The sequence below is a fragment of the Alosa alosa genome, chromosome 9, assembly GCF_017589495.1.
Source record: "Alosa alosa isolate M-15738 ecotype Scorff River chromosome 9, AALO_Geno_1.1, whole genome shotgun sequence".
NCBI lineage: Eukaryota > Metazoa > Chordata > Actinopteri > Clupeiformes > Clupeidae > Alosa > Alosa alosa.
Genome location: NC_063197.1, coordinates 16,972,543 through 16,996,303, shown reverse-complemented (window position 1 = coordinate 16,996,303; position 23,761 = coordinate 16,972,543). Strand labels below are relative to the sequence as shown.

Here is a 23,761-nt window from a genome sequence, read left to right as displayed (position 1 = left end):
GCAGAAGAAGTTATTTGGATATCACAGAAGGGGGGTGGTGGGAAATGGACACATGACATGATTAACTGAAATCTGACCCAATGGCGTTACTTTTGGGTATGCTATACCATCCAAAATGTAGATTCTGGAAACTGTGGAGACCCAAAACTGTAAACTGTGCAACACTGAACGTTTGTATAACAGAGGAGACAATTGATACAATTACTGTTGAAAGCCTACCATATCTTAATGTATTTAGTTCCTTAGCTTGATCCAAATGGCCTTTATGACTTGGAAGGGGTAGTTCACTCAAACACAAAATGTCCTAATTGTCTCTTTACCATGAAAGGCAGCTAGTAGTCTTGTGTCACTGACATGCGTTTTGGATGTGTTTTGGATGTTTGGATGAGTTTTATCCTTATGTGTTTTGGATGTTTGGATGAGTTTTAGACCCATTTAAATAGGCCTACACTTAAAACACAAACCGGGATGTTTCATTCTGAATGTTTTGAACGGTATGAAACCCTAGCCTGATAAAGCCAGACTCACTACTTCTGGTCTTCTACTTCTGGTAAAGTCTGGCCTCTCATAATTGGGAAATGTTTCCAACTCTAGCATCGTAACGGGTGTAACAGAACAAATCAGGTTTGTTTGTAAAGGATCCCGCTTTGTCCACCAAGCCTGGCTTGCCACTTAGAGATGCAGCACTTAGAGTGGGCTACAAAGGCTGGGAAACCCTCCAGTTTGCAGGTGTTGCTACTACCGTTTACCACATTCACTTTCTATTTCAATCTTGATAGTATTATCCCCTTTCATTGCTAATTGGCCCATCACCCTTTGTGCCCCGAAGGAAACATCTTAACATATACTTTTAAATCACAGACATGATACTGAATAAGAATGAGCTTTAAACAACTTTTGTCTTTGCAAATATGTGGGTGCTGTCATTTCTTTAAACCACAAAAGAGCATCTTTATCAAGCAAGAGGCAGTACATTTTTTGCTTTAAGGATTTATTCTTACATTGGAGGCCAGCATTATGTAAAGGTGCTACAGCTTTGTCAACAAGGCCAAAGACACACAATAAAGGCAGTTTGCTGTTTTAGAACCCGTAAAAAACATCACATGTCCAATAGTGTCACCCTAGATGTTGAACTGGAGACCAATTCTGGGAACTTTGTGGTTGTAACCAAATGTGCAACACATTGTTAAATTTGTCTACTTTTGGTGTTTGTATGTATGCATAATTTTTTTGTTTACTCCGTGAATTTTAGTCATAGAACCAGGAATGCTTGTTTTGATCTCTTTTTGCTGCCACTCTTTTAATAACATTTTATTAGCTAATCTACTACCTCTATAAAAATTCTAAGTAAATAATAAAAAAAGAATCTCTGTAAAAAACAAAAGGAGAGAAAAGAAAAATGAACATAAAGCCATCCCAAAGAGTTGCTCCATCACCATTTGCATTGAAACATGCAAGGGGCGGGGTTAAGTTCCCAGTCTTGTCAGGAGAACCGTCAGAGGTCATCCTCGACCAATAGGACGTCCAGTAGAACTCTGGCTCTGGATCTCCATGCTTTGAGGGCCCTTGGAAGCTCTGATATACTATGAGTGGAATTCATATGCTGTTGTTCTTTTAAAAAAATAATATAATGTATTATGTAAATGTATTATATTGATTGTGGTTCTTAAAAACAAATGGAAGTCCTTTCCATTTGCCCTTGGTTTTTAAGAGGGTTTAAAAAGGAATATCTTAAATAGTTATCTGCATGTATAAAATGTTAGATGTTGAGCTAGAATTTTGGCAGTTCAGTGAAAATAAAGGTTGGGAGGGCTTGTTAAGTGCAAGGGAAAAAACACAACAATATGTACATGCATTATATAAGCATAGTGAACAGTCCATTTATGTTATTGTTGTTTTGTATGGAAGTAATAAGTGACATAAGTGTTTATAATATTCCAGATCCATCCACATGCCAAAATTGGAATCCTGCTCCAATGAACCACCACATCCTAAAATTCCTATAAAGATATATATTAATATCTATTATTTCTCTGTAGTTTCCCCATTCAGTCAGTGCCACTTAGGTGTGACAAAATACTCTCCCTGCCTCCCTTCTCTGCTTATTGCCTTCGAGTGTTGACCTGAACCCAGAGCTTCCAAGGGCCATCTCGGCTGGCACCTTGACTAACATGCTGGACGCTTCTAACAGTCCATTTCCTCTCTCCAAACCACAGTCGACTTCCTGTCCTCTGCCCATCCAATCAGAGTCTGCATTGCTGAGCCCTGGCTCCTTCTGTTCCCGTTCCAGAACATTCCACTGAGACAGCCAGCATCACCCCAACACCCTAGGCTAAGTCAAGTTAACTATACAAGGGCTTTACAAAAAAGCTAACTTTAACAGCCATACAATGGCTAAACATAAACCATATCTCTACCATCATTTTATTTAAAATACATTTTCTGTGTTTAATTGTTATCTCTTTTTTCCATATCTGTTGTTGGTGATTGTGTTTTTCTTTAGGTGGTCATTCATCACTGTTCCAAATTTGTCTTTGTTCTACTGAAAGTTTGTTCAATATGTTTTATTTGTTTGTTTCACTAAGTCGTTTTTGAAGCAGTGTTGTTAGTTTCAGGTGTGGCAGAGGTGGTCAGTGTGCAGTGGGGGGCGGGGGGTGTAGGGTGTGGGTAGAAGTCAGTTATGGGTTGAGGGTGGGGTTTTGTGGGGGGTGGTGGGTGCTATCCGCTGTCAGAGGAAGTGTGTGGGGCGGTGGAGGGCGAGCGTCTGCGTTGTCGTGTGGGCGTCCAGGAGCGCTGCGACCCCTGCGACCCCTGCGACCCCGGCCTCTGCTCCTGGGTGGCGCGCTGCGCCAGCAGGCCCTGTAGGAAGTCGCGCTGCTGCTGCAGGATGGTCTGAGACAGCAGGCCGGGCAGGGCCTGCAAGCTGCCGCCGATGGCGTCCAGCTTCTCCTCCAGCGTGCCGATGCGCTTGTCCAGCTCCTCGCTACGCTCCTGTAGCTCCGACACCAGGTCGTACATCACATTCTGGGTCTGGGGCGTGGTTGAAAGGTTGAGAAAGAAAATGAAAAGAAAAAATGCAGAAAGAGAGTGGAAAGATAACAAATATGAGGGAGGACAGGATTGGCAATAAAAGAAGTTGTGGGAGAAAAAGCAAAAAAAAAGAAACAGGATGGAAAGAAATATATGTAACAGGTTATGAAAATGAGAGCAAAAGTAATAGCAGGATAGAGCGATAGAGGAGGGAAATAGGAAAAGGAAAACATAGAAAACTTTCCACATTGATATCTGAGGAGTAACCACACAGTTAAGTAAACAGACCAGTAGCACTACCAAGCAGAGCAGTCAATAATTCATTATCTCACTTGATTTACGAGCACTGAGGATCTGAATGACGTATAAACCTGGCAGATGCACAAACATGAAGGGAGATTGTGGGGCCATTCTTCATTCTTACCTTGGCCAGGTCGACCAGCGTGTTCGCCTGGTCGTTCAGCTTCCTCTGCTCCATCTTCACACTGCGGAGTCTGTGGGGGAGAGGTGGAGTGGTGCGTTAGCACACAACATGATGGGGAGGGTGGTGGGGCGGCTGATTCACCAGAGACTGAAGATGGAGAGGGAGGAAAGAAAGAGAGGTAGGGTGTGTTCAAGAGAACTCGACATGCACATGTCCTCCCATGTCCAGACTCTGAAGGAAATTAAATAAAACTAAACTAAATAAATAAATAATAATATACACATAAATATAAGTGCAAACGCAAACATGCAAACTTATTCAGCCACAGGGGGCATGGGAAACAGGAAACGTGTCTCAATTTGTGAGAACGTTCTCAATATAATGATTCGCTGATAAATGACTCGCTCTTTTTTATCTAATTCCTCCCCTCTCCCACCATCACAATAGGTGCCGCATTCTCCCTTTCATAAGTGCAAACAAGTAACGTCTCAGAGGACTCCAGAAACCACATTATCTTCAGATCAGGTTGTGTATGCCATGACAGCGACTCAAGGTTGCAGGAGGGGTACATCAGTAGGCACCGCAGATAGGGATGGGATCAGAGTTATGAATATCAAAGAGCACGAAAAATAATTAAATGTGTAAATTGCTGGGGCAATTTGGTCAAGAATTCATAAAACTGGACACAGCTAGAAAGCTTAAAATGGGCCCAACACAAATGTCACTTGAAAGGTCATTCTGACAATAGAATAACTTGGAATTTTCATGAGATTCGATGAAACAATTAGAAAAAAGGCCACACTATACCACTCTTTATCTGACTAGCAGACCCGGGACTCATGTAGGGGAGGTAGCCTTTGAGTCAAGTAAAGTTAATAAAAACAAGTTCTTTCCATGCTGCAATTGTTCAAAGCTTAGGCGGCATGGATTGTGAATGAAAGCACCTTTGAGAACAATCAGAGGCAATCTGCGAGAAAGGTTAAGGAACTAAATGGGTTTTGTTTTGCTTTAATCAGCACAGATGTTGGAACTTTACCGGCATAATAACATGGTGCTGTGCACACAATGGGGCAGCGAGGTGGGTGAGTCACTCTCGCCTGCTCCCTGCACAAACAGATGAGGAGATTACAAGCGTCCAGGGGGAGGAAACCATTGGGTGCTGCTGCGTCCACAAGTGATGGCAGGTAAACGCTATGGACAGAAAGCTGGACACCGTCTTACTAACTAACTAATGTTTTGTTGCTTATGGTGCAACAACAATGGTGCGGCAATGAGCTCTGAGTGAGAGGGAAACGTGTTGGCCACCACACCTTCCAAGACAAAACCCGGAAAGGGAAGGTTGTGTTTGTATAGGACTAAGCAGGGGAGAGGTTGTGTGAGAATGCATTAGGCAGATGTGGTTACCATTTTCACTGAATAACTCTACACACTCCATATGCACATCTCAGCTTATTTAATGTAACATGGAAATATTTTTTTTTACTAGAATATACATGTAATCAGTGTTTGTGTCACACTGTATTGCCCTTACATGCATGTCAAATGGTCGTCTACATCAGTCAAATGTGGTGGAAACAAACATACAGTACATGAAGGGCACAAGAATCTATCACTACAGACTGTCATGGGCTTGATCTTAAAGGGCAACCTCCCAGTGGGACCCCTCATATGAAAGAAGGCAGTGAAATCCACTAGAGTGTCAGCTCATTTCAGGGCAATTAGCAAGCAGTCTCTTTTAACTGTGTGTTTATCAGGCAGCCATGTGTGAGCGACCCGTGACTCCCTGCTCCATTCCCCGTCCACCCCCATTTCAAGCTCCACGAACCTTAAACGTGGCAAAAGGTCACTTTGCAAACAAAAATAAAAACGCTTTCCAGAGTACAGCCAGACACACATCAATCAACCTCTTACCCCCCCTCCACTCTTCCTCCCACTGTTCTTCATGCCTCGTCCTAACCACCATCTCTTCATGCTCCTGTGCACAATGCCAATGACAGCCACGTTCTCGTAAACACCCCAAAGCATGTAGCAGTGTACTAGTTGTGATTTCATTTTTATTTTTCAGGAAAACAAACACACAAAATAAATATGCACATAAATGTGAGCGTGCTTCATAACAATGGGCTCCCAATTTTGAGACGTCCAAAATTGGTCAGTGTTGGTCCCTTGGCAGGCCAGAGCTCCATAAGGGTGTCCTGCAGCTGACAAGGAGAGTGACCGTTCCAGCGGAACACCGTGTCCGTCCCTGTTTGAGGACCGCGCAGGAAAGTCAGGCTTTATGGAAAACTTTCAGGTGTGGGCTGTTTGTCGAAATTTATGATTGTATGCATTAAGGCCTGGCCAGTTTTTATGGGGCCCTATAAAACCCAAGTCCAAATGCATTATATACAAATTGATGTGCTCAGCAGAACATCTCATTCCCACAGCCAAAATAAAAAAGGGGGGGAGGGAACGATTCTCTTTCCTAAAGGGAGGACCAAGCAGAGGGGGCAAGGAGGGAAGGAGAAATATTATCCATCATTCAAGTGAAATCCACCATCAGGGTGATTGAATGTCCTTGCTGCGTTGGCCAAAACCAATTTGTGGGATTGTAATTGTGATAAGGTATGACTGTGGGGATAGGTATTTAAGAGAAAGGCACAGGTGGAGGTGAGACAGGGTCAGGGGATGAAGGCGGTCAGTGCAAGCCGTTATGGAGGTCTGGACAGGTTTGGGTTGCATGATCGGATTCTGCGGGAGAAAGCTGGTGCATTTGAAGCTTGGCAAGATGCTGTTTCCTACTTTTTCTGTTTTTTCTTGGTTTCAACTTTGTATTGAGGCTCTGAATGTGCATGTGTGTGTGTGTGTGTGTGTGTGTGTGTGTGTGTTTGTGTGTGTGTGTGTGGGGGTGGGGGGGTGGGCAATGCATTCATTAACTCAAAAACAGGTGGACTTCTCTCGTGAGGGCAAACCGAAAAAAGAAAAGAAAAAGGGATGGTCATCCAGCATCCAGCTTCAAACTTCATGCACGTAAACAAATTATGTCAATCATGTCTGCTGTTCACAGCGACCCAGAAACAAAAGGGGTGAAGAGGAGAGAGTGAGGCACTGACAGTATAAAGGACAGGAAAGACACAACTTACTTCTGAGCTCTGTACGTTGATTGGGCAAAACAAAGACAGAATACAGAACAGAGGTTTTAGGAAAAAACCCTCAGATGTACACAGAGTAACACTTTTCAAAGCAAAGACAGGAGAAAACAACGTTCTATCCACAAGCTTTGTGGACAGACTAAATTTAGATTCAAAGAGCTCCTACAGACTGCGTTGCTTGGTCGTTATTTGATCGTTATGAGAAAAATACTGTTTCATATCACTTCCTTTTTTGTCTTTATTTTTCTACTGTATGTAGACTGCTGCAGCAGGGAGTTTATTCAAGTTTCAAATAGAGGACCAGGAAGAGAGTGAAAGATAGAGTTTGGCTCTATTCAACAATACCGCCCCCTTAGAAATAAAAACAACCTGCCTAGTAGCCGCTTTCTTGTAACTGTCTGACTTCAGACAGGCTTGGCAGGGAAAACACACACTGGAGACATTTCTCCCAACCGCCCCAACTCAGAACAAGGAGTGCAGCTCCTCTCACTTTCCCTTTTCTATTCTGTGTGTGTGTGGGGGATTTAAAAAAAAGGTCTATAAGCTAGTGAAAGGAAAGCCATGTTCGGGACTGTTAGGAGCTCACTCGGGAGTTGTGAGCCGCTGGTTAAGTGCTGCTGCTCCACTGACTCAGCTCTGCGCCACCTAAGACTGCGCACCTGCACCATTACCTGTAGAGCGGCTCGCTCACTCACTCGCTCTGTAAAATCACTCCCGAAAAAAAAAGAAAACCACTGACAGTGTTGCACTTCATATTTGATGCTTCATTTACGGACAAAGCTATTTCTCGTTTTAAAGTGGCTGTCGCAATTTTTTTTTTTTTTTTTTTTAAAAAGACAAATACAGCACTTGAGGAGAAAAAGAAAAAAAGACGGGGATCCCGCTTGCACTCACTGGTGAATAGCCTGCAGGAACTTGCGTTGGTGTTTGCGGACCTTGGCGTGGTCGATCTTTCTCACCAGCTTGGTGTGTTTGTAGATGAGCCATGTTTCCCTGAGTACGTTAGCAGCCGTGTTTTTGACCTGCAACACAGGTAAGCACAGGTGCATCAGTAATAACACCTGTGAAAAAGCACTGTGTTGATGACGGGATGAGCCAGTCCACAAAGTGTGTGTTTTATTAACGTTACGTCATTAATGTTTAAATACAAAACTAGGGTTAAAAAAAGTAAATATGCCATGAAACATATACTATGCAATAATAATGTTTAAGTTAGTAATTATGTTATAACAATAATGTTATTACTACATGTATTACAACGTCATCATTTATTAAGAACTAACAGTAAATCATCTGGAATATACCAAATAAACACACTATTATAAAAATGTAAGTGACTTCATGTCTATAAACAATCAATTGAAGACCAAGCTGGAAACTGATTGACATTAATGCCTTTAATATCTTGGTTCAAAAGAACCAAAAAGTTATGTACAGGACATGAAAGACAGATAAGTAGTCTCCTGTGGGCACAGCATAAGAAGAACACACTTTAGCACTTCAGCAGGCCTCCCCAAGCTGACAGGACTCACTCTTTTGCAGAGCTGAGTGTCCATCATAAAGTTGTGGACATGTTTCTCCGCCTTGGTCAGCTCCAGCTTCCTGGCCACCACAGCAACCACCAGCGCTGTGCAGCCAGCCCCCTGCGGGGGAAACAGATGACACAGCAGCTTTAGTCAAAACGGCCACTTGGCATCACTGCTCATTTCTGTCTCCAGTCGTAATGGATGCTGGAGCACAATGGGCCTGACACTGAAACATTCTGATATTTTAAAATCTGTTTTGTTTGTTATCATATCTTTTTTTTATTTTATTCTTTTAAGACAAGCGGAAAATTATGCAAACCACATACATAAGTATGTGGTTTGCGTAATTAAATCAATGCATATCAAGTAGGATTGTGTGCAAGCATAAAAAGTGCCTAATAATAAGTTAAACTTTGTGTAACGATAGGTCTCCCACCCTGTTTGCCATGAAGACTAATTTGTATAAAAGCATTCCAATCACTGACCAAAGTCCTTCATTCAACAGTAAACAGATACTGTATGTAGACATCATCACAAGGAGAAAGTCTGAATAAATTGCTTTTGCGTGAGGTCCAGTGAGCCAACTATTGGACCAGCTGTCCATTTTAAACAGCTTCTCTGACAATGCTACATTTTGGTCACGCCACTGGAGCCTTCCATGAACAATAATAGTGGAACTTTTGTAACTTGTAAACTGAAACTGTCAAATTTTAATTAATTAGTAGTTGGGTTTCAGATTTCAAAACAGCACTAGATTTTGCAGTCAGTAAAGTAGTGGGCAGTATTAATTCTTGTTATTTGAGATCAAACAACTCATGGCCATCACCAATAGGTTAAAAATGGTCACAATCCACCACCCGTGTCTGACTGGTCCTAATTGACTCACCTGGTTTGCCATCTGGGCACAATCCCTAAATTATTTATTCCGTTATTCAGCAATTCAGCTTCTGTTGTGTGTTTGTCGCACAAAGGATTAGCCTTGTAAACTGATCTAAAGGCAAACGGTGATAGAAAATATCTTGATTGTAAGTGTGTGTGTGTGGGTTTGTGTGTGCGTGTCTGTGTTTTGTGCATGTGTCTGTGTGTGTGTGTGTGTGTGTGTGTGTGTGTGTGTGTGTGTGTGTGTGTACAGTATGTGTGTGTGTGTGTGTGTGTGTGTGGGTGTTTGTCTCTGTGTGTGTCTACTGTAGCCGCCTGCGTGGCACGCATGTGAGTGTCGTGTGTGACAAAACCGAATGTTACCGGAGTTCAACTATGAAATTGATCTCCATCACGCTTTGCTGGCACATTGTGCCGCGGCACATGACAATGAGGGCCGTTTATGTGGTGTGCTTAAGGGCCCGCGCGCTGATTAAGAGCCCGGGTTGTGTCGGGTGGACAAAAGAAAGGGCGGATGGGGGAGACGCACCATGATTCCTGTCAGGAGACAGACGCCCTTCCCACAGTACGTGTTAGGCACCATGTCCCCATAGCCGATGGACAGGAAGGTTATAGAAATCAACCACATTGCTCCCAGGAAGTTACTGGTGACTTCCTGTCGGTCATGATACCTAGAGAAGTAATGGAGAGAAGAGAGGAGAGATACTCAGTAAAAGTGAGGTGAGGATGTTTCAAGAAAGCATCCCTACTGCAATACAGTGCTCAAAAGAAGTAAACATGACTACAGTAACAGTGAAATGAGAGCAAACACTATGATTTGAGAGAGCAGCATTTAAAGGCAAGAGTGCTCTGAACTGCTGGTTGCTTATGGGAAAGGTCCATAAACAAGCAGTCGTTCCAGAGACATGAAAACGAGAAATCATTACTGTACTTTCTGGGCTAGTGAAGGTAAAATCCCATTAGTGAAAATTACATTACAGAGAGCTTGAGCAGGAAAGCTGAGAGTGAGAGAGAGTGGATGTGAGAGAGAGAGAGAGAGAGAGAGTACGGCAGGGAAGGAGAAAGCCTAAAAGAGAGAAAGGAAATATGAAGGACAGAAGACAGTGTTTAAGGCTAAAGTAAAGATCATGTGATAGTAGCAACGATGCAGTACCATGTATGTATTAACAACTGTAAAAAAGATCTGGAATTAGTCATCAGTTTCCCACCTACAGTATTATAGACAAATTTAGGCAGAAATGTTTCAGAAATCAAGATTTGGCATTCACATAATTCTCTGTAAAAAAGCTGATTTTGTGATTTCAACCATTTCTGATTTCTCAGAGGCTGTCTACTCTTTATGACTTATAATTTTTCATTGCCAAATTAAAAACTGAACAACATCTTGAGTACACTCATTGGGAATGTGCCAGAGTCAATAGACTGCATTAAATTATGTTCATTAAATTAAGTAGTGCATTTACATAAGGAGTTATCTCAGATTCCAGCAGCCCTATGTCTACTTGTTGTCCTCATGGGAAGATTCTAGCCCATGCTGAGTGTACTAATGTCCATACACCAGTCATACGCGCATACTCACTCAACAGGGATGCACTGTTTTAGGGGCTTAATTACAGTAGTTACCATTAAACCATGCATCAATGTACTTAATTGAAGGAAATCAATTTGTAATATTCCTAAATGAATGAATTATGTATCGCTTATAAGTTCTCGCAAAAAGTTAGGCCAGAGAAGGAAGCTCCATAGACGAGAATTCAATAATGTGCTGGATTATGAGTTCTTAATTAATGAGAGAGGGCTGTCTGATTGTCTCTGCCTTTAAATATGGCCATATGCTCAACGTCTGTGAAACCCAAGACAGGACGTAAGCATTCATCTCTGCATCATTCTGTCAGTGTTCTCCCTCAGCACTACAAGCCACGTTTTGGGTACGTTGATACCTCCCACTCAAGCCCACCACCCCCACCCTCCGGTCGTCTGTAAACACATATTGCATGACGCTATCACGTGACGACAATCCTCAGATTGCCGAGAGATCTGCTGTGGTGTGGATCCTCAGCGCTTTGCGGATCATATGTGATGTCCAATTGCACTTCAAGGGCAATCTGGAAGAGGCGCAGAAGTGCAACATCAATAAAAATTGAATGTTGCTGCGCACATCAATATTCATTTCACTCGTGACGTGGAAGACCAGCCGGCAGAGGGCCCAGGCTTAAATCAAGGTGCCTTCTCTCTGGCAATTTCAAACGAGAGAGAGATAGAGACAGGAATAAGGATGAAGAGAATGGGGGAGTGAGAAATTAAAACAGGGTGAGGGACAGAGAGATGGATGGATAGGAAACAAGGGTAGAAAAGGAAAACAGGAGAGACTGAGAGAATGAATAAATCTAATTCTGTGTTTCTTTTTTACCCCTGGGCTAAGACTTGTCTTCCTTCCCAGGACAGTTAATACAAAGTATACTACCTATTATTCATGTGAGAATGTGTGAATGCGACACGCACACACGCACACATGCACACACACAAACACACACACACATACACACACACACAAACACACACACACATACACACACACACACACACACACACATACACACACACACACACACACAGACAGACAGACAGACCCATGTGTTTATTTTCTTTCCCCCAATCAGCAGGCAGAATCTGCCAGTCCTCATTTGTCAAATGCTTTTCCCTCAGCCATCATGTGGAGACTCCCGAGGAGAAAGCCTTTATCTTTCACGAGGAAAAAAAAAGAAGAAAAAAAAATCATCCAGAAAAAAAAGGAGAGATTGTGGAGGACACACTCCATTAGACATGCAGAAAAGAGAGCGAGAGAAAAGCACTGAAAGAGAGAAAAAGACAGCAAGAATAACACAAAGCATGCGGCTAATGTAATGGCCTCTGCATCTGACATGCCTGACAAAGAGTCACTCCATATGGGGGAGTGGGAAGGTGTAGAGCAGGGAGGGTCGCCTGGCTCTATTGTAAACCACACGGCTCCTCTTTGCCACCGCACCATGGGCTTAACACGGTCAGAAAAACAGAGGCAAGGAGGGGTCTTCCAATGTATACAGTGTCCACTATATACTGTACAGTGGATACAAGTTCCTGTGACACACAAATACTTCTTAGCTTGAATAATCTTTCCTTTCATGTTTCCTTTGAATGTTAAAGCAAAATGAACCGTTGCCGTCTAATCATGAATTAATTGTATGGTTATTTTTCATCTCTAGGTATATGTCCAGCTAACCTGACTCGAGATGCCAGATGGATGCTTCGCATTTGCTCTGCATGCGAAAACTGAAGCTCGCGAGATCAGGATGGTCTCACGAGGCTAATGTCCAGCAGACTTTGAAGATGATCGTGAGAGGGTGTAGCATGAAGAACCATTGTAATGAACAATGCAATAACAAAGACATGTGGCATTGTACTTGGGTGGTTTAATACAAGGGCACAAGGGCCATAGGTAACATTTTACTTCCCTTGGCCTTGCTATCCACCATACCGATATTATTAGGGTCGATAACAGTGCCACATATTTGAATAACTGTAAGATTTCTGGGAAAATGTTGATATTATAGGCCTTGTGTTGTCACACACTGATGGATGAACAGCAGAGACACAGTAAAAAAATAGGGACAAGGAGAGAGGACACACTAAAGAATGAGAGTGTGAATCACATTTCTGCACTTACTGAGAACTATAATGGAGACAAGCCCTTGGGGTTGTATTGCCTTTTTATCCTCTACATTTTTAATTGTATGTGCAGGCTGCTGCTTTTGGCCTGTCAGTTATGCATGTACTTTTTGAATGTGTCAAACCAGTCTACCAAATCAATCAATCAATCAATCCCTCAACGACACAGTCAAACAAGTCTGTGCTTCCAAATGCACCACTCTAAAACATCCTCTCCTCCTTCAGCCAACATTGACAACATGCCGCTGCTACATCCACTATGACGTGATCCTCCACCTTCCCCCACCCCCACCTCCACTGTCCTTCCGCCAGATGACCCCTCTCCCCCCACCCCTGGCCTCCGGTCCTGAGAGCAGAGATCAGATGCACATCTGCAGGGCCCCCTGTCCCCTTTTGCTCCGGTGCCCTTGGCAGCAGCTCCGCTTGGGCGTCGGCGACTGCAGGCGCTATGAGCTAATTATCTGGTGGATCATACGTTCCAGTCAATCGGCTCTTTTCATCAACGCCGTTCATTTGTGGCGCGCTCAGTGGAACCGTCTCGATTGCAGTGGGGAGCTCCTCCTGAGCTTCGGTAATTACAGCACCAGAGGGAGTGGCACTCTTATCGGCTAAGTAGCCCCTCCACTCCACTTCGCTTTTTTCCCCTTCATCCACTCTTCTCGAGAGTCATATGATACGGGCTAAGTCAGTGTCACTGATGGGTTGAGACAAACCAGAAACAGGAGGTGATCAATAAGTTACAGTATGGGGATGCTGCCGTGTAGGGATATCCTAACAGGTGTTTGTCCCAGAGGTGTTTTAGGTCAACAACATGTTTCAGAGGAGGAGTGAGGAGAGAGGATTACAACAAGAAAATGATATACTGTTCCTCTATTTTGATGAATTATGTAAGTGTGAAACGGAAAACAAATGTAGATGCAGCAGCTGGCAAAAACAATGCCAAATGCCGCATGCTAGCTGTCATTATGCCGATGGCTGTTACAGCACCACGGGATCACTGCGTAATGTCAACAAACAAGCGTCAGCAATTTTTTTTTTTTTTTTTTGATGAGGACACGTCAGGATGCATTAGGCTGTCTGGAGGATAGGCCTGGCTGCCCACACCACCATCCATGCCCACCGGAGTGACCTCTCCTTGGGGCATTTAGTCTAATAGGGCCATCAAGACCGACCTGCAGCCTCAGAGAGCTCCAGAACAGACTGTCGGCTGGCATGGCGTTAGACGGAGCTGGCACAGGCCTCTGTTTTTCAGGATATTCATAAACAGCCATCTATCTTTCTGAATGCATGGTGTACAGCAGGTGCTTGGCCCCCAGACACAGATGAGTATAGAAAAAACACTCACAGGATGTTTTTTTTTTTTTTCAAATTTATGAGCTGATGAAATTAATAACAAAACAAACAGTTGTTTACGGTCATTTATAAGTGCTTGTGATATTCAACCACAATAGTATATGGGTTTATTTACATGTCACTTTGCATTTGGGTTCATTTGTCTTTACTTTTTGCATTTTGTTATTCTCTGCTTGAATGGTCCTGAGCACTCAGTGAGCTACGGATGATGCATAAGATCACAACAGCATCTTTTCACTGCAAATGATCAGTCACTCAACAGACTTAGGAGAGTTGTTAGTTATTGTGAGAATATAACTGTTAGGGAAAGGTACTGTGAAGGGAAAATGTAATTTGATATTTAGGATGAAACATATCTCTCCATAGATGTTGTTAGATATAGTACAGATGTGATATAAAAAAAACATGGCTCATACAAATGGCTGGTTTCTGTTATAACCCTCATGTTATAACCCTCATGTTCTCAATTGTGTGCTCTTTGACTCATCTTTCTTTAATCTGTAATGCATACATACGCATACAGATGATCAAATCCAACTCAGCTCAACCCTCCAGTGCACCTTCAGAGCTCATATAGCATATATCCTCACTTGGCCTATACTGGGCCTCTCTACAGTTTACCATCTGCCAATCTCACTGAGTGTGTTCTCTCTCTCTCTCTCTCTCTTTCTCTGAGACATGAGGGATTGGCTGGCTGCTGTGAGGGTGTGAGGGAATGAGTAGTAGGCAACCCCGGCGAGGGCTGACCCCTGCAATCTGCTCGCGAGCGTTCTCGAGCGCGGTCGGGTTAATCAAACGGTGTAAACAAGCAGCGCTGACAGAGCCAAATAGATGGGATATTGCATGCAAACATGGAAATGTAGCGCGGGAGGTAATGGTCAAGGGAAAGACAAAGTGATACAATCTCCGGAGTGGGCCCTTTGTGCTGATGCTTTCTAGCACGGGTATGCGTATACATTATTTATGGTTATGAAATGTTTATGGTTATGAAATATCCATATATAACATAGGTGCTTTGGCTGTCCATGTTGTAGACATTTTTGTAACTGGGCGCCTACATTTTTGAAGATGCCTTTATCAATTAATATTTCAAAATGAATGACATAAAATATGCTTTTAGGCCTCCTCGATAACAGAAATATTTTTAAAATAAAAATAAAAGCAAAGAAGAACACCCAAAGAAGTTCCCCAAAACTGAACTTTTGACAAATTTGTAATTTCTTTGCAATATGGGAGAAAATCTTTAGCCCAAAGTTCTAGTGATTTGAGTCAATTGACTTTCCATCCTGTGCCTTTAACATTATATATAGCAGTTTCACCTTCTTCAGGCATCTGGCTGACCTTTGGCTTCACAGAGAAATATCCGTGCATTAAAAACAACACTATCTCATCCGGCCGGCTGTAGGACGCTTCGTACAGAATGGTCAACTCAGATACACAGCTGATTAATATGCCTAAAGTGGAAAGCCATGGTTGAGATGCTCTTTTAGCCAGAGCCATCTATTGTCTGGATTCTATGAGGCGTAAGGTGGTAGTTTTGGTCACCTCCATTTTGTCCTTCAGCGCTCACAGGTCACTCGGTAAGGTGGCTTTGCCAACACTTCGATCCTGCGAACAGACCATTGCTCAGTGGTGCTTGGCACTGACACTGGGAGCTCTCACAGAGAATGACTCACTTCCGTAACATCACGAGAGAAAAAAACGCAGCCTCAAAAATATGAGTCTGATCTTATCCGACTTTACAAAGACTTAGCATATGAATAGAGATATTTGGAAATATGGACGTTGGGCCTCAGATAAATAAGGCATCTGTGAGATTTCCAAAGAGGCTCAGCATCAGACCAGTTCCCCAACAGCGAGCCTCCGTATGCGCCTGCCACTACCCCCCCATCTCAAGGCGAAGCGACCACTGTACATTTTGTGCACATTCAATCAATCAGCGTCCGACTCCCCCGTTTCATAAATTTATTCGGAGACTCATTAGCTTGAGTGCTATTAAACGACTCCTCCACTTGCCAGTCGACCCGTAATTTAAAGGGGGAGAGGAGAGAGAGAGAGAGAGTACTGTAACTGCTGCCGCTGCGGCAGGTGTTCTCAGTGGGAAGGTCCAGCTCCCAGCGGGGTAGGAGACCTGCTGACTGTGCGGCTCTGGGCTCCTCAACCCACCGTCCAGTGCACAACGCAAGATTTTTTTTTCTCCCTTTTTTTAAGACAAGACAAAAGATGAATTGAAATAGAATGGCTCTGGTTTTATGGAGTAGCAGTAGTATGGAGTCCAAATGGCTTTTTTAAAACCATTATTACATTTTTACTATTTATCTTAAAATCACTCACACCACTCATCTAATAAACTGAATGAATTTGAGTTTGTAACATGATAAATAAATAACAAAGTCATTATGTTTAAATAATGATTTATGTGCACTGGCCTTTTGGGTTCTGAGTGAGCCACTAAATGTCTATAGATCTCACAGGGAGCGATAAGAGGAGGCATGAAGGACAGAGGACATGACACGACTTCTGGTTCTGAAGCTAATGTAATGCTCTGGATATGGAGGGAATGAGCCTTATCCTGCATTACTATTCTGCCAACGGTCTGAGATGTTTATCTTTTGAGAGAGAGGGTCCTGAACCCAGACACAACCCCACATATCAGTGAAGGATATAGCTGACATAGGCTCATAATTATTAAGCATTAAATTAATAATAAATAAAAAAGGCCACACATTTGGGTTAGCTGCATGCAAGATCAGCTAATTCTGATTATAAGAGATTTAAGTGCATACTCAGCCATATTTCACAGATTTTGAGGTTACTGACACCATAAAGAACAGGGCATTACAATCACCCCTACCCCCTAATAAGCACAAATATTTTTTTGTGAACCACTGCTCAGTCATAATAAAGATTCTACAGAGATCCCATTTTCTGTAAACAATCTGAAATTTGCCCAAAGAAAATATACCATAAAATATAAAGGGAAAAAGATAAATGTAAATGTACTTTAAAACATTGCTGAAAAACAAAACTGCAATTATATGTGTCTGTGCAACAATGCAACTGTGAAGGATATGCAATCAGTTCTGGAGCAGGTTAAATACGGAGCCCTGATGGGCTGCACAAATTAAATTCCATAAATTCTGCCAAAATGTCCTAATTGCTTATTGATTCAGCTGGCATATAATGGCTTTCCCTGTTGACGGGGGATCATTTTGCATACTTCAAAGGAGAACGGGTTAAGATCCACAGGAATAGCATAAAGATGATTTGCTGGGACAATCTCTCCCAGCACCTTCATGACCATGCATGTCGAGAGCCAAGCATCTGCAGTGTTGCCCACTCCCACTCCAATCACTCGCCTGTCCTCTCCGCCTCCCTTCCATGCAGAGGGGGAGCCCTTGTGTTTTTATGTACCGTGAGTCACGCCGTTCGGTAAAAAGGATGCACCCAGCACGGTCCTCGATGCGTTCAGATCCACTAGTACTCACGCACACTTTGGAGAAAGAGGGGGCTGTTAATATGACAACAGGCTGGGTAAACACGAAGGATGCCCAGGATGCTGCTTCGTTGTACCCACTGGAGGGAACCCAAAGCGCCGCTAACTACGTCAGAGATGAAATGACAAGCAACAAAAGCCTTTCGCCTCCTCATGTCAGCCATCACAGTTCAGCGTTGCACTGTTAGAAGAAAGAATGGCTCCAGCCCCCAGCTGGGGTAGCAACTGAGCTGCAATAGCACCAGCTGCTAGTTGAATTAGCCCCAAATGCAAAAAGAATGGTAGAAGCTAAGAATCTATTTGAGTTGCTGACTTATTAAAGTTATTATTGTTTTATTACTTAAAGGTATCCCTTTATTAACATGTTTTTCAAAAAACATTATTTGTCAGCAACAAAGGGCAACGCATTTTGTAAATCTAGGCTCTGACTTTCTTGTAACAGTGCCGCTGTCCTTTAACATCAGATACAGATATAGTACTATCATTATCAGATACAGATATAGTACTATCATTATCAATTATCATAGAAAAGCAAAGGATATATTAACTTATTTCTCTAAAATGACTTGCAACTTTCAGTTGCTTTCAATCCAAACCATGACCCAATCCTGGAAGGAGGGATGGTTTTCAGGTCACCCATACTGGGATCCCCAAACTCTGTACCAAAGCACCAGTAAAGGGTAGGGCATGAGAAACAACAGGTCTTCAAACTGACATAACTGGAGTTGAACAAATGCAATATTACTCTATCATAGTCAATAAATCAAACCAATGTGAACAAAAATTACAAAAAATTTCATGACCAATTTGTCGAAGACTATCAGTGACATTTTCTACATCATTTTTCATACCACATCCTTTAGTGCCTACTGTTTGGATCAAACAAGCAATCAATCAGAAAGAAGCCATGTTGCTGAAAGTCAAGCCAAGTACAGTGAGGTCACGGTCGCTACTGTACTGATTGATTTTTTAAAGTGAGAACCAAACAGAAACTGCATGGCTGTGTGGGCTTACGGCCCCAACCCTGTCCCCTGTTTTCACAGGGAACCTGCTGCGTGCAACAGTAAATAGCGTCCCCCACTACAAAGCAAACACTCACATGAGATCCCTATAAGGCAGCGTTGTTGAGGGAGGGAAATAGAAAAAAGCACAATATAAATCATCAATAGAGAAAGTGAAATCACTAACCAGTCTCTAAAAGGGGAAAGGAATACAAACCCATCCATACATGCTTGACAGCTGATTAGACAGAGGGCAATCAGGTGAGCGTGGGAGAGACAGGTCAAACTCAGTTTTTTTGCTGTTCTGCTTTATTTTCTTTGCCAACGAATCTCATTTGTATCAGTCAGGCGGGCCATCAACATTCAGGACACTTAATGTAATAAAAACAGTGGCCTAAATTTCGGCTGTCATCTGTATAGCTGTGTCATTCTGTCCAATGACCTGTTCTGTTTTTTGACACGGGACTTGCTGAGTCAAATGACAGAACAGGGTCACCACTGAGGTAGGGTTGCCAAATCTCTATTTTGGTAAAAACTGGACACCTTCACTATGGGGGGAGAGTTGTTGAAGGGCAGGCTACTATAAAAAGCTGCTTTAGTAGCACAATTTCATTTAGACAGGATTTAGCATTACAAGCCTGATTTGACCATCTCCATTTGTCATATCTATACAAATTCCCAGTCATCACAGTATAAAACTACAATATGACTAAGTAATGGCAAATTCTAATGGTTTAAAACCAAATGAGCAATGTAACATGCATTTAGTAGATAGCTCTCGTGATTGTTTCTGTTTAAGGTATTTGGTCACAACTACAAAATTGATTGTTTCAAAGCTGTCACACTTTTCCGTTTTATTGCTTTGGCTATAAAACCCTGTCCATACTCTTCAAGTCCTTGTCACTCCTGCAAGATGCCTGGGGCAAAGCATAGGCAAACAGCCAAGCTGATCTGCTACATTAATTCCTTCGTGTTCACTGTGCATAGAGGGATTGGGTGAGAGACAATGAGGAGGAAGTGGTGATAAAATGTTCCTATTACTATCAGGAAAAAAATCAGTCCTGCCAAGAGTACAAACAAGAACATTCCCAAATGAAAACAGTGATGGTAGAGGAGAGTGCTAACCATTTGGGATGGGGACAGCCAGACAACAGTGGATGCTATTACATAATATTATATTATTATGTTATATTATTATGTTATATTATATTATCATTTTATGTTGTTGTTTTCACGTTTGTTTTTATGATTGTGCTGGGTTGACAAAAGACTAATTGTTCAATCCAACATAAATGGTAATTTTCAGTGGTTGAATAATTCATTCAAACACTGTGATTTTTGTTATTTAGAACAATCTTTGTGTTGTCAAATAAAAAGGACACTCTTTGCTCTGCCAAGGGATAAAGTCCTCGTTTATTAACACTATATCCTGAGTACATATGATTGTGATGGAACATTTGGGCACCCAGTCAAAAGCTCTGACCTGACAGACAATGCCAAGAAAATCTGTCTGGCCTTCCCAGACAGAAGCACTATGTGATCACATAGTATTCAATTTGGCATATCATACCCATCCAAACCATGCGGTGATCAGACAAATTTCAATTATTTTAAACTAATTCTAATCTGCTGAAAGTGTCATTCATGAGGACTTCGGAATCAGTCACTTGATGTTTTTGCACTCTGCCTGAAAAAGCCACACAGCGCCTCCAGAAAAGGTGAAAAAATCTCGCCACACTATCAACATTTGGACAGTTATGCCACATTTTCAGACACAGCCAGGGGCAGCGTGTACTTTTATCAAGACGTCTTTTTTCAAAGACGTGTTTCTGCTCCAGTCCTGCAGTTTCCCCACTCAAGGTTGATGTCGCCACTCTGTTCTCAGTTACAGTCCTTTAAACACCATCTCGCCCGTCAACGTGCCCTGCCCCCTTGCACCCTAGCTTCACTGCCAAAGCGCTTCCGTTCAGTGACGTCACACAGTGAGTGTGCAATTCTCGGTTACAGTCGCACCGAACGAAAACGTCCACTCGCAGTTCGCTCAAAATCTTGCCCATTTTTTGGAGACAACAACACAAAAAAAGAGCAAAAGCAAGCGAGAAAATAAAGCAGAACACAAACTGTATTTCTCTCACTGCAGGGGAAAAAGGAGGTTGGGGGTTGTGCTGTTATGGGGATGACTACATCTCAATCTCACATCTCCAGCTAATGAAGAAGCCCTTGCTCAGGAGCCCATGAGAGATCGAGTGTTGGTTTAAGGTAGAAGGCAATCCTGGGGGCGACTCCTTAGTGCCCAAACAAACCATTCCCTAAACAAACAATTAGCATACACATTTATGAATAATGCAAAAGCTCCTTGTGTTACTCGGAGGGAAAAAAAGATAGCAGAGAGGAGAAAAAATAAACATACACACACTCGTAAAACCCTAAAGGTCTGAATGAATTGTGATCTTACGTTGAGTAACGAGTGTGTATTTGCCTGCACTGTGCATATAAATGCATGTTTTGTGTGTGAGTGTGTGTGTGTGTGTGTGTCTGTGAGTTTATGCACTGCATGTGTGTGAGTGAGTGTGTGAAGAGGGGGTGTGCATTTCACAGTCTCACATGCTCCAAGGTCTTTGGGGCACAGTTGAGTGGGAGAGAGTTGCGTGGGACGCGTGCAGGGGAGGGAGAGAAGAGCAACCGTACCGAGCCAGTGCAAGGGAAAAAAACGGATGCATCACCATCACACACACACACACACACACACACACACACACACACACACACACACACACACACACACACACACACACACACACACACAAACAACAGGCCAGATACAGTATTAGCAGTAGCAGGAGGTGGAACGTTCCTACCTCTCGCAGACGCGCACCGTCCAGGCGGCGATGATCCAGGAGGAAATGCTAAAGACTAGCAGGACAGTTCCGGGGCAGATGGTCATGAGCGTCTTCATGACGAAGCGCGTGTTGAAGTTGATCTTGTTGAGCGCGCCGATGCTGCGCGACGAGGCGTCCGTGAAGAGCTTGCTGTGCAGCAGCATGACCCGGCCGATCAGGTAGAGGCGCAGGAACATGGGGATGGACAGGATGATGTCCACGTCGGCGATGGTGACGGACGGCGCGTAGGTGTAGGCCAGCCGCGCCGTCCACGTGAAGACGTATTGGCCCGGGATGGGGTGGATGGCGCACACCAGCAGCTCCAGCACGATGAAGAAGACGCGCTCCTGCGTCATGGCGATCCGCCAGTCGTCCGCACCATTGTCCACCATGAAGAGCTGAGAGAGGGACGTGGGGGAAGAGGTTGGGGAGAATACGGGGAGAAGAATGAAAAAGAAGGTAATGGTGAAGGAGAGTATAGAGGACAGGAGAGGAGGAGATGAACAGATGAACCAAGAGAGAGATAGAAATAGAAAGAGAGAAGTGAATAGAGAGCAAGGGATCATGGGAGGATGAGAGTAAGTCAGACAGAAATGACATACAGAGATTTTGAGAAAGAAAACATAATAAATGTCAGAAAACATTTAGTGAAAGTCTTTTATTATTTCTATTATTTATGGAAAAATAAATGAGTTTGTGATTTGTTTGAGAAAGTAAATGAAAACAACTTCAACCAGATCATTACTCTTCCCCCCCCAAAACAAAATTCATCAGAAACACTCAGACAACACTAATTCTCCAATACTGTCTGAAAATAACAAGATCACTGCTGGCAGCTCTGCATCATAAAGAACATATTCAAAACAGTATTAAATGGGAGAACAAGTACACATTTTCTTTTTTTCAGGCATAAGGTGAATGCCTAGCATTTTCACAGTTTCACAAGTTGTCAAGAAGAAGCGGTTTATGATTACAATTTCACTTCCAGTTGTGAGGAAACCTGCTTTTTTTATCTGTCAAGAAAGTGTTGAGTCAGTCATTGACGTTGTTTTACAGTCAACAAAATCCATTCATAATGCATTACCATCTAGTTACATATTCCTCAAAACTTTGGTTGGGCCTTACAAACCCTCCTCAGGAAACTGTTTATAGTGTGTGTGTGTGTGTGTGTGTGTGTGTATTTGTCATGGCTATATACATCTCCCCTCAGAAAAGGCAGTTAAAGTGTTCCCCCTGTTTCTATCATTATTTCATCATGGTTCTACCATCCATCATACCTTACTCATGTGCACCGTCCACATCTCCTCTGTCATGTCAATTAATCACCTCATCACGCCCAACAGTGAAGGCCAGGCCTGTCTGAAACCCACCTCCTGCTCAGCCTATCTCTGATAAGTGGCAACTGAATGGCCAATTAACTCATTTACACTCATAAGTGACAGGTCTTTATTAGATTACATCTCTTATTGGCCATCAGCTCTGGGTGTAATGTGAGCATTAATCACAGTCTGCCTGTGCAAATGCACACACATACTGTGCTGCACCCTGAGGTCAGTAAGGTTTCCCTGCCTGTGAGTGTCATTTACTTCAAATAATTATTAGAATTCACAACAGCTTCAGGGTTTGACATATTATTTTGAAGGACATCTAAACTCGCTACTTGAACATCACAGATCACTTTGACTAAACTAGCACTTGAGAAAAATGGCCTCAAGGCCCTTTACAGCTGGATTACCACATAATAGAAACAAAAGAACCCCTCCAAGTTACACATGCCAGAAGTCAACCTGAATATGTGTAGCTTTGATTTTTGATATTGTAGACTAGCAGACTAATTTCTCATGTGTATAATATACCATTGAGACCAGGCAATAGGTGTGTCAGTCTTACCTGTATTTCCCTGGCATGGTACATAATGATGAGACCCAGCAGTATAACAGTGGAGAGGCTGATAAGGCATTTCAGTGCAAATGAATATGAAGATTCCTGCAGACAGACAGACAGAGAAGCGGGTTGGGTAAGAGGACGTACATTTGCCTGTTACAAATCTCTTTACACTGATGGAAAATGGAAATAGAGACACTCGCTAACAGGGAGCAGAGAGGCAGAGGCAGACCCAGCTAAGTGGCCATAACAGCATTATCTATATTTAGTAATTAAGTAGGTATTGATGATTTGGGGGCAGCCCAGAACAGTGTGTTATCCGATTTCTGTGCACGATGGCTGGGCTGCTCCTCTTCCTCCTCCTCCCAAGCACACTGACAGGTTCTCCCATCAGGCTCTTTCTGTCTCACTGCTCATGTGTCCCTTCCTCCCCATCTCTCTCTCTCTCTCTCT

At 42.9% G+C, this 23,761-nt stretch overlaps 1 protein-coding gene across 4 annotated transcripts in view; it reads right to left on the bottom strand.

Moving 5' to 3' along the window:
* Window positions 1–985: 985 nt before the first annotated feature.
* The window catches only part of kcnn1b (potassium intermediate/small conductance calcium-activated channel, subfamily N, member 1b), a 42,565-nt gene continuing 19,789 nt past the window's right edge, over window positions 986–23,761 (bottom strand). The window contains exons 3-11 of one of the 4 annotated variants that reach the window (XM_048252642.1): window positions 23,315–23,410; window positions 21,404–21,822; window positions 18,644–18,652; window positions 9,520–9,661; window positions 8,118–8,228; window positions 7,480–7,607; window positions 6,577–6,585; window positions 3,455–3,524; window positions 986–3,030 (exon numbers count right to left, since the gene is read on the bottom strand). In XM_048252642.1, the coding sequence (XP_048108599.1) occupies window positions 2,719–3,030; window positions 3,455–3,524; window positions 6,577–6,585; window positions 7,480–7,607; window positions 8,118–8,228; window positions 9,520–9,661; window positions 18,644–18,652; window positions 21,404–21,822; window positions 23,315–23,410 (1,296 nt within the window). In that variant the 3' untranslated portion in view covers window positions 986–2,718. The remainder of the gene's footprint in view (window positions 3,031–3,454; window positions 3,525–6,576; window positions 6,586–7,479; window positions 7,608–8,117; window positions 8,229–9,519; window positions 9,662–18,643; window positions 18,653–21,403; window positions 21,823–23,314; window positions 23,411–23,761) is intronic. The other 3 variants (XM_048252644.1, XM_048252643.1, XM_048252645.1) reach the window with 3 other exon arrangements.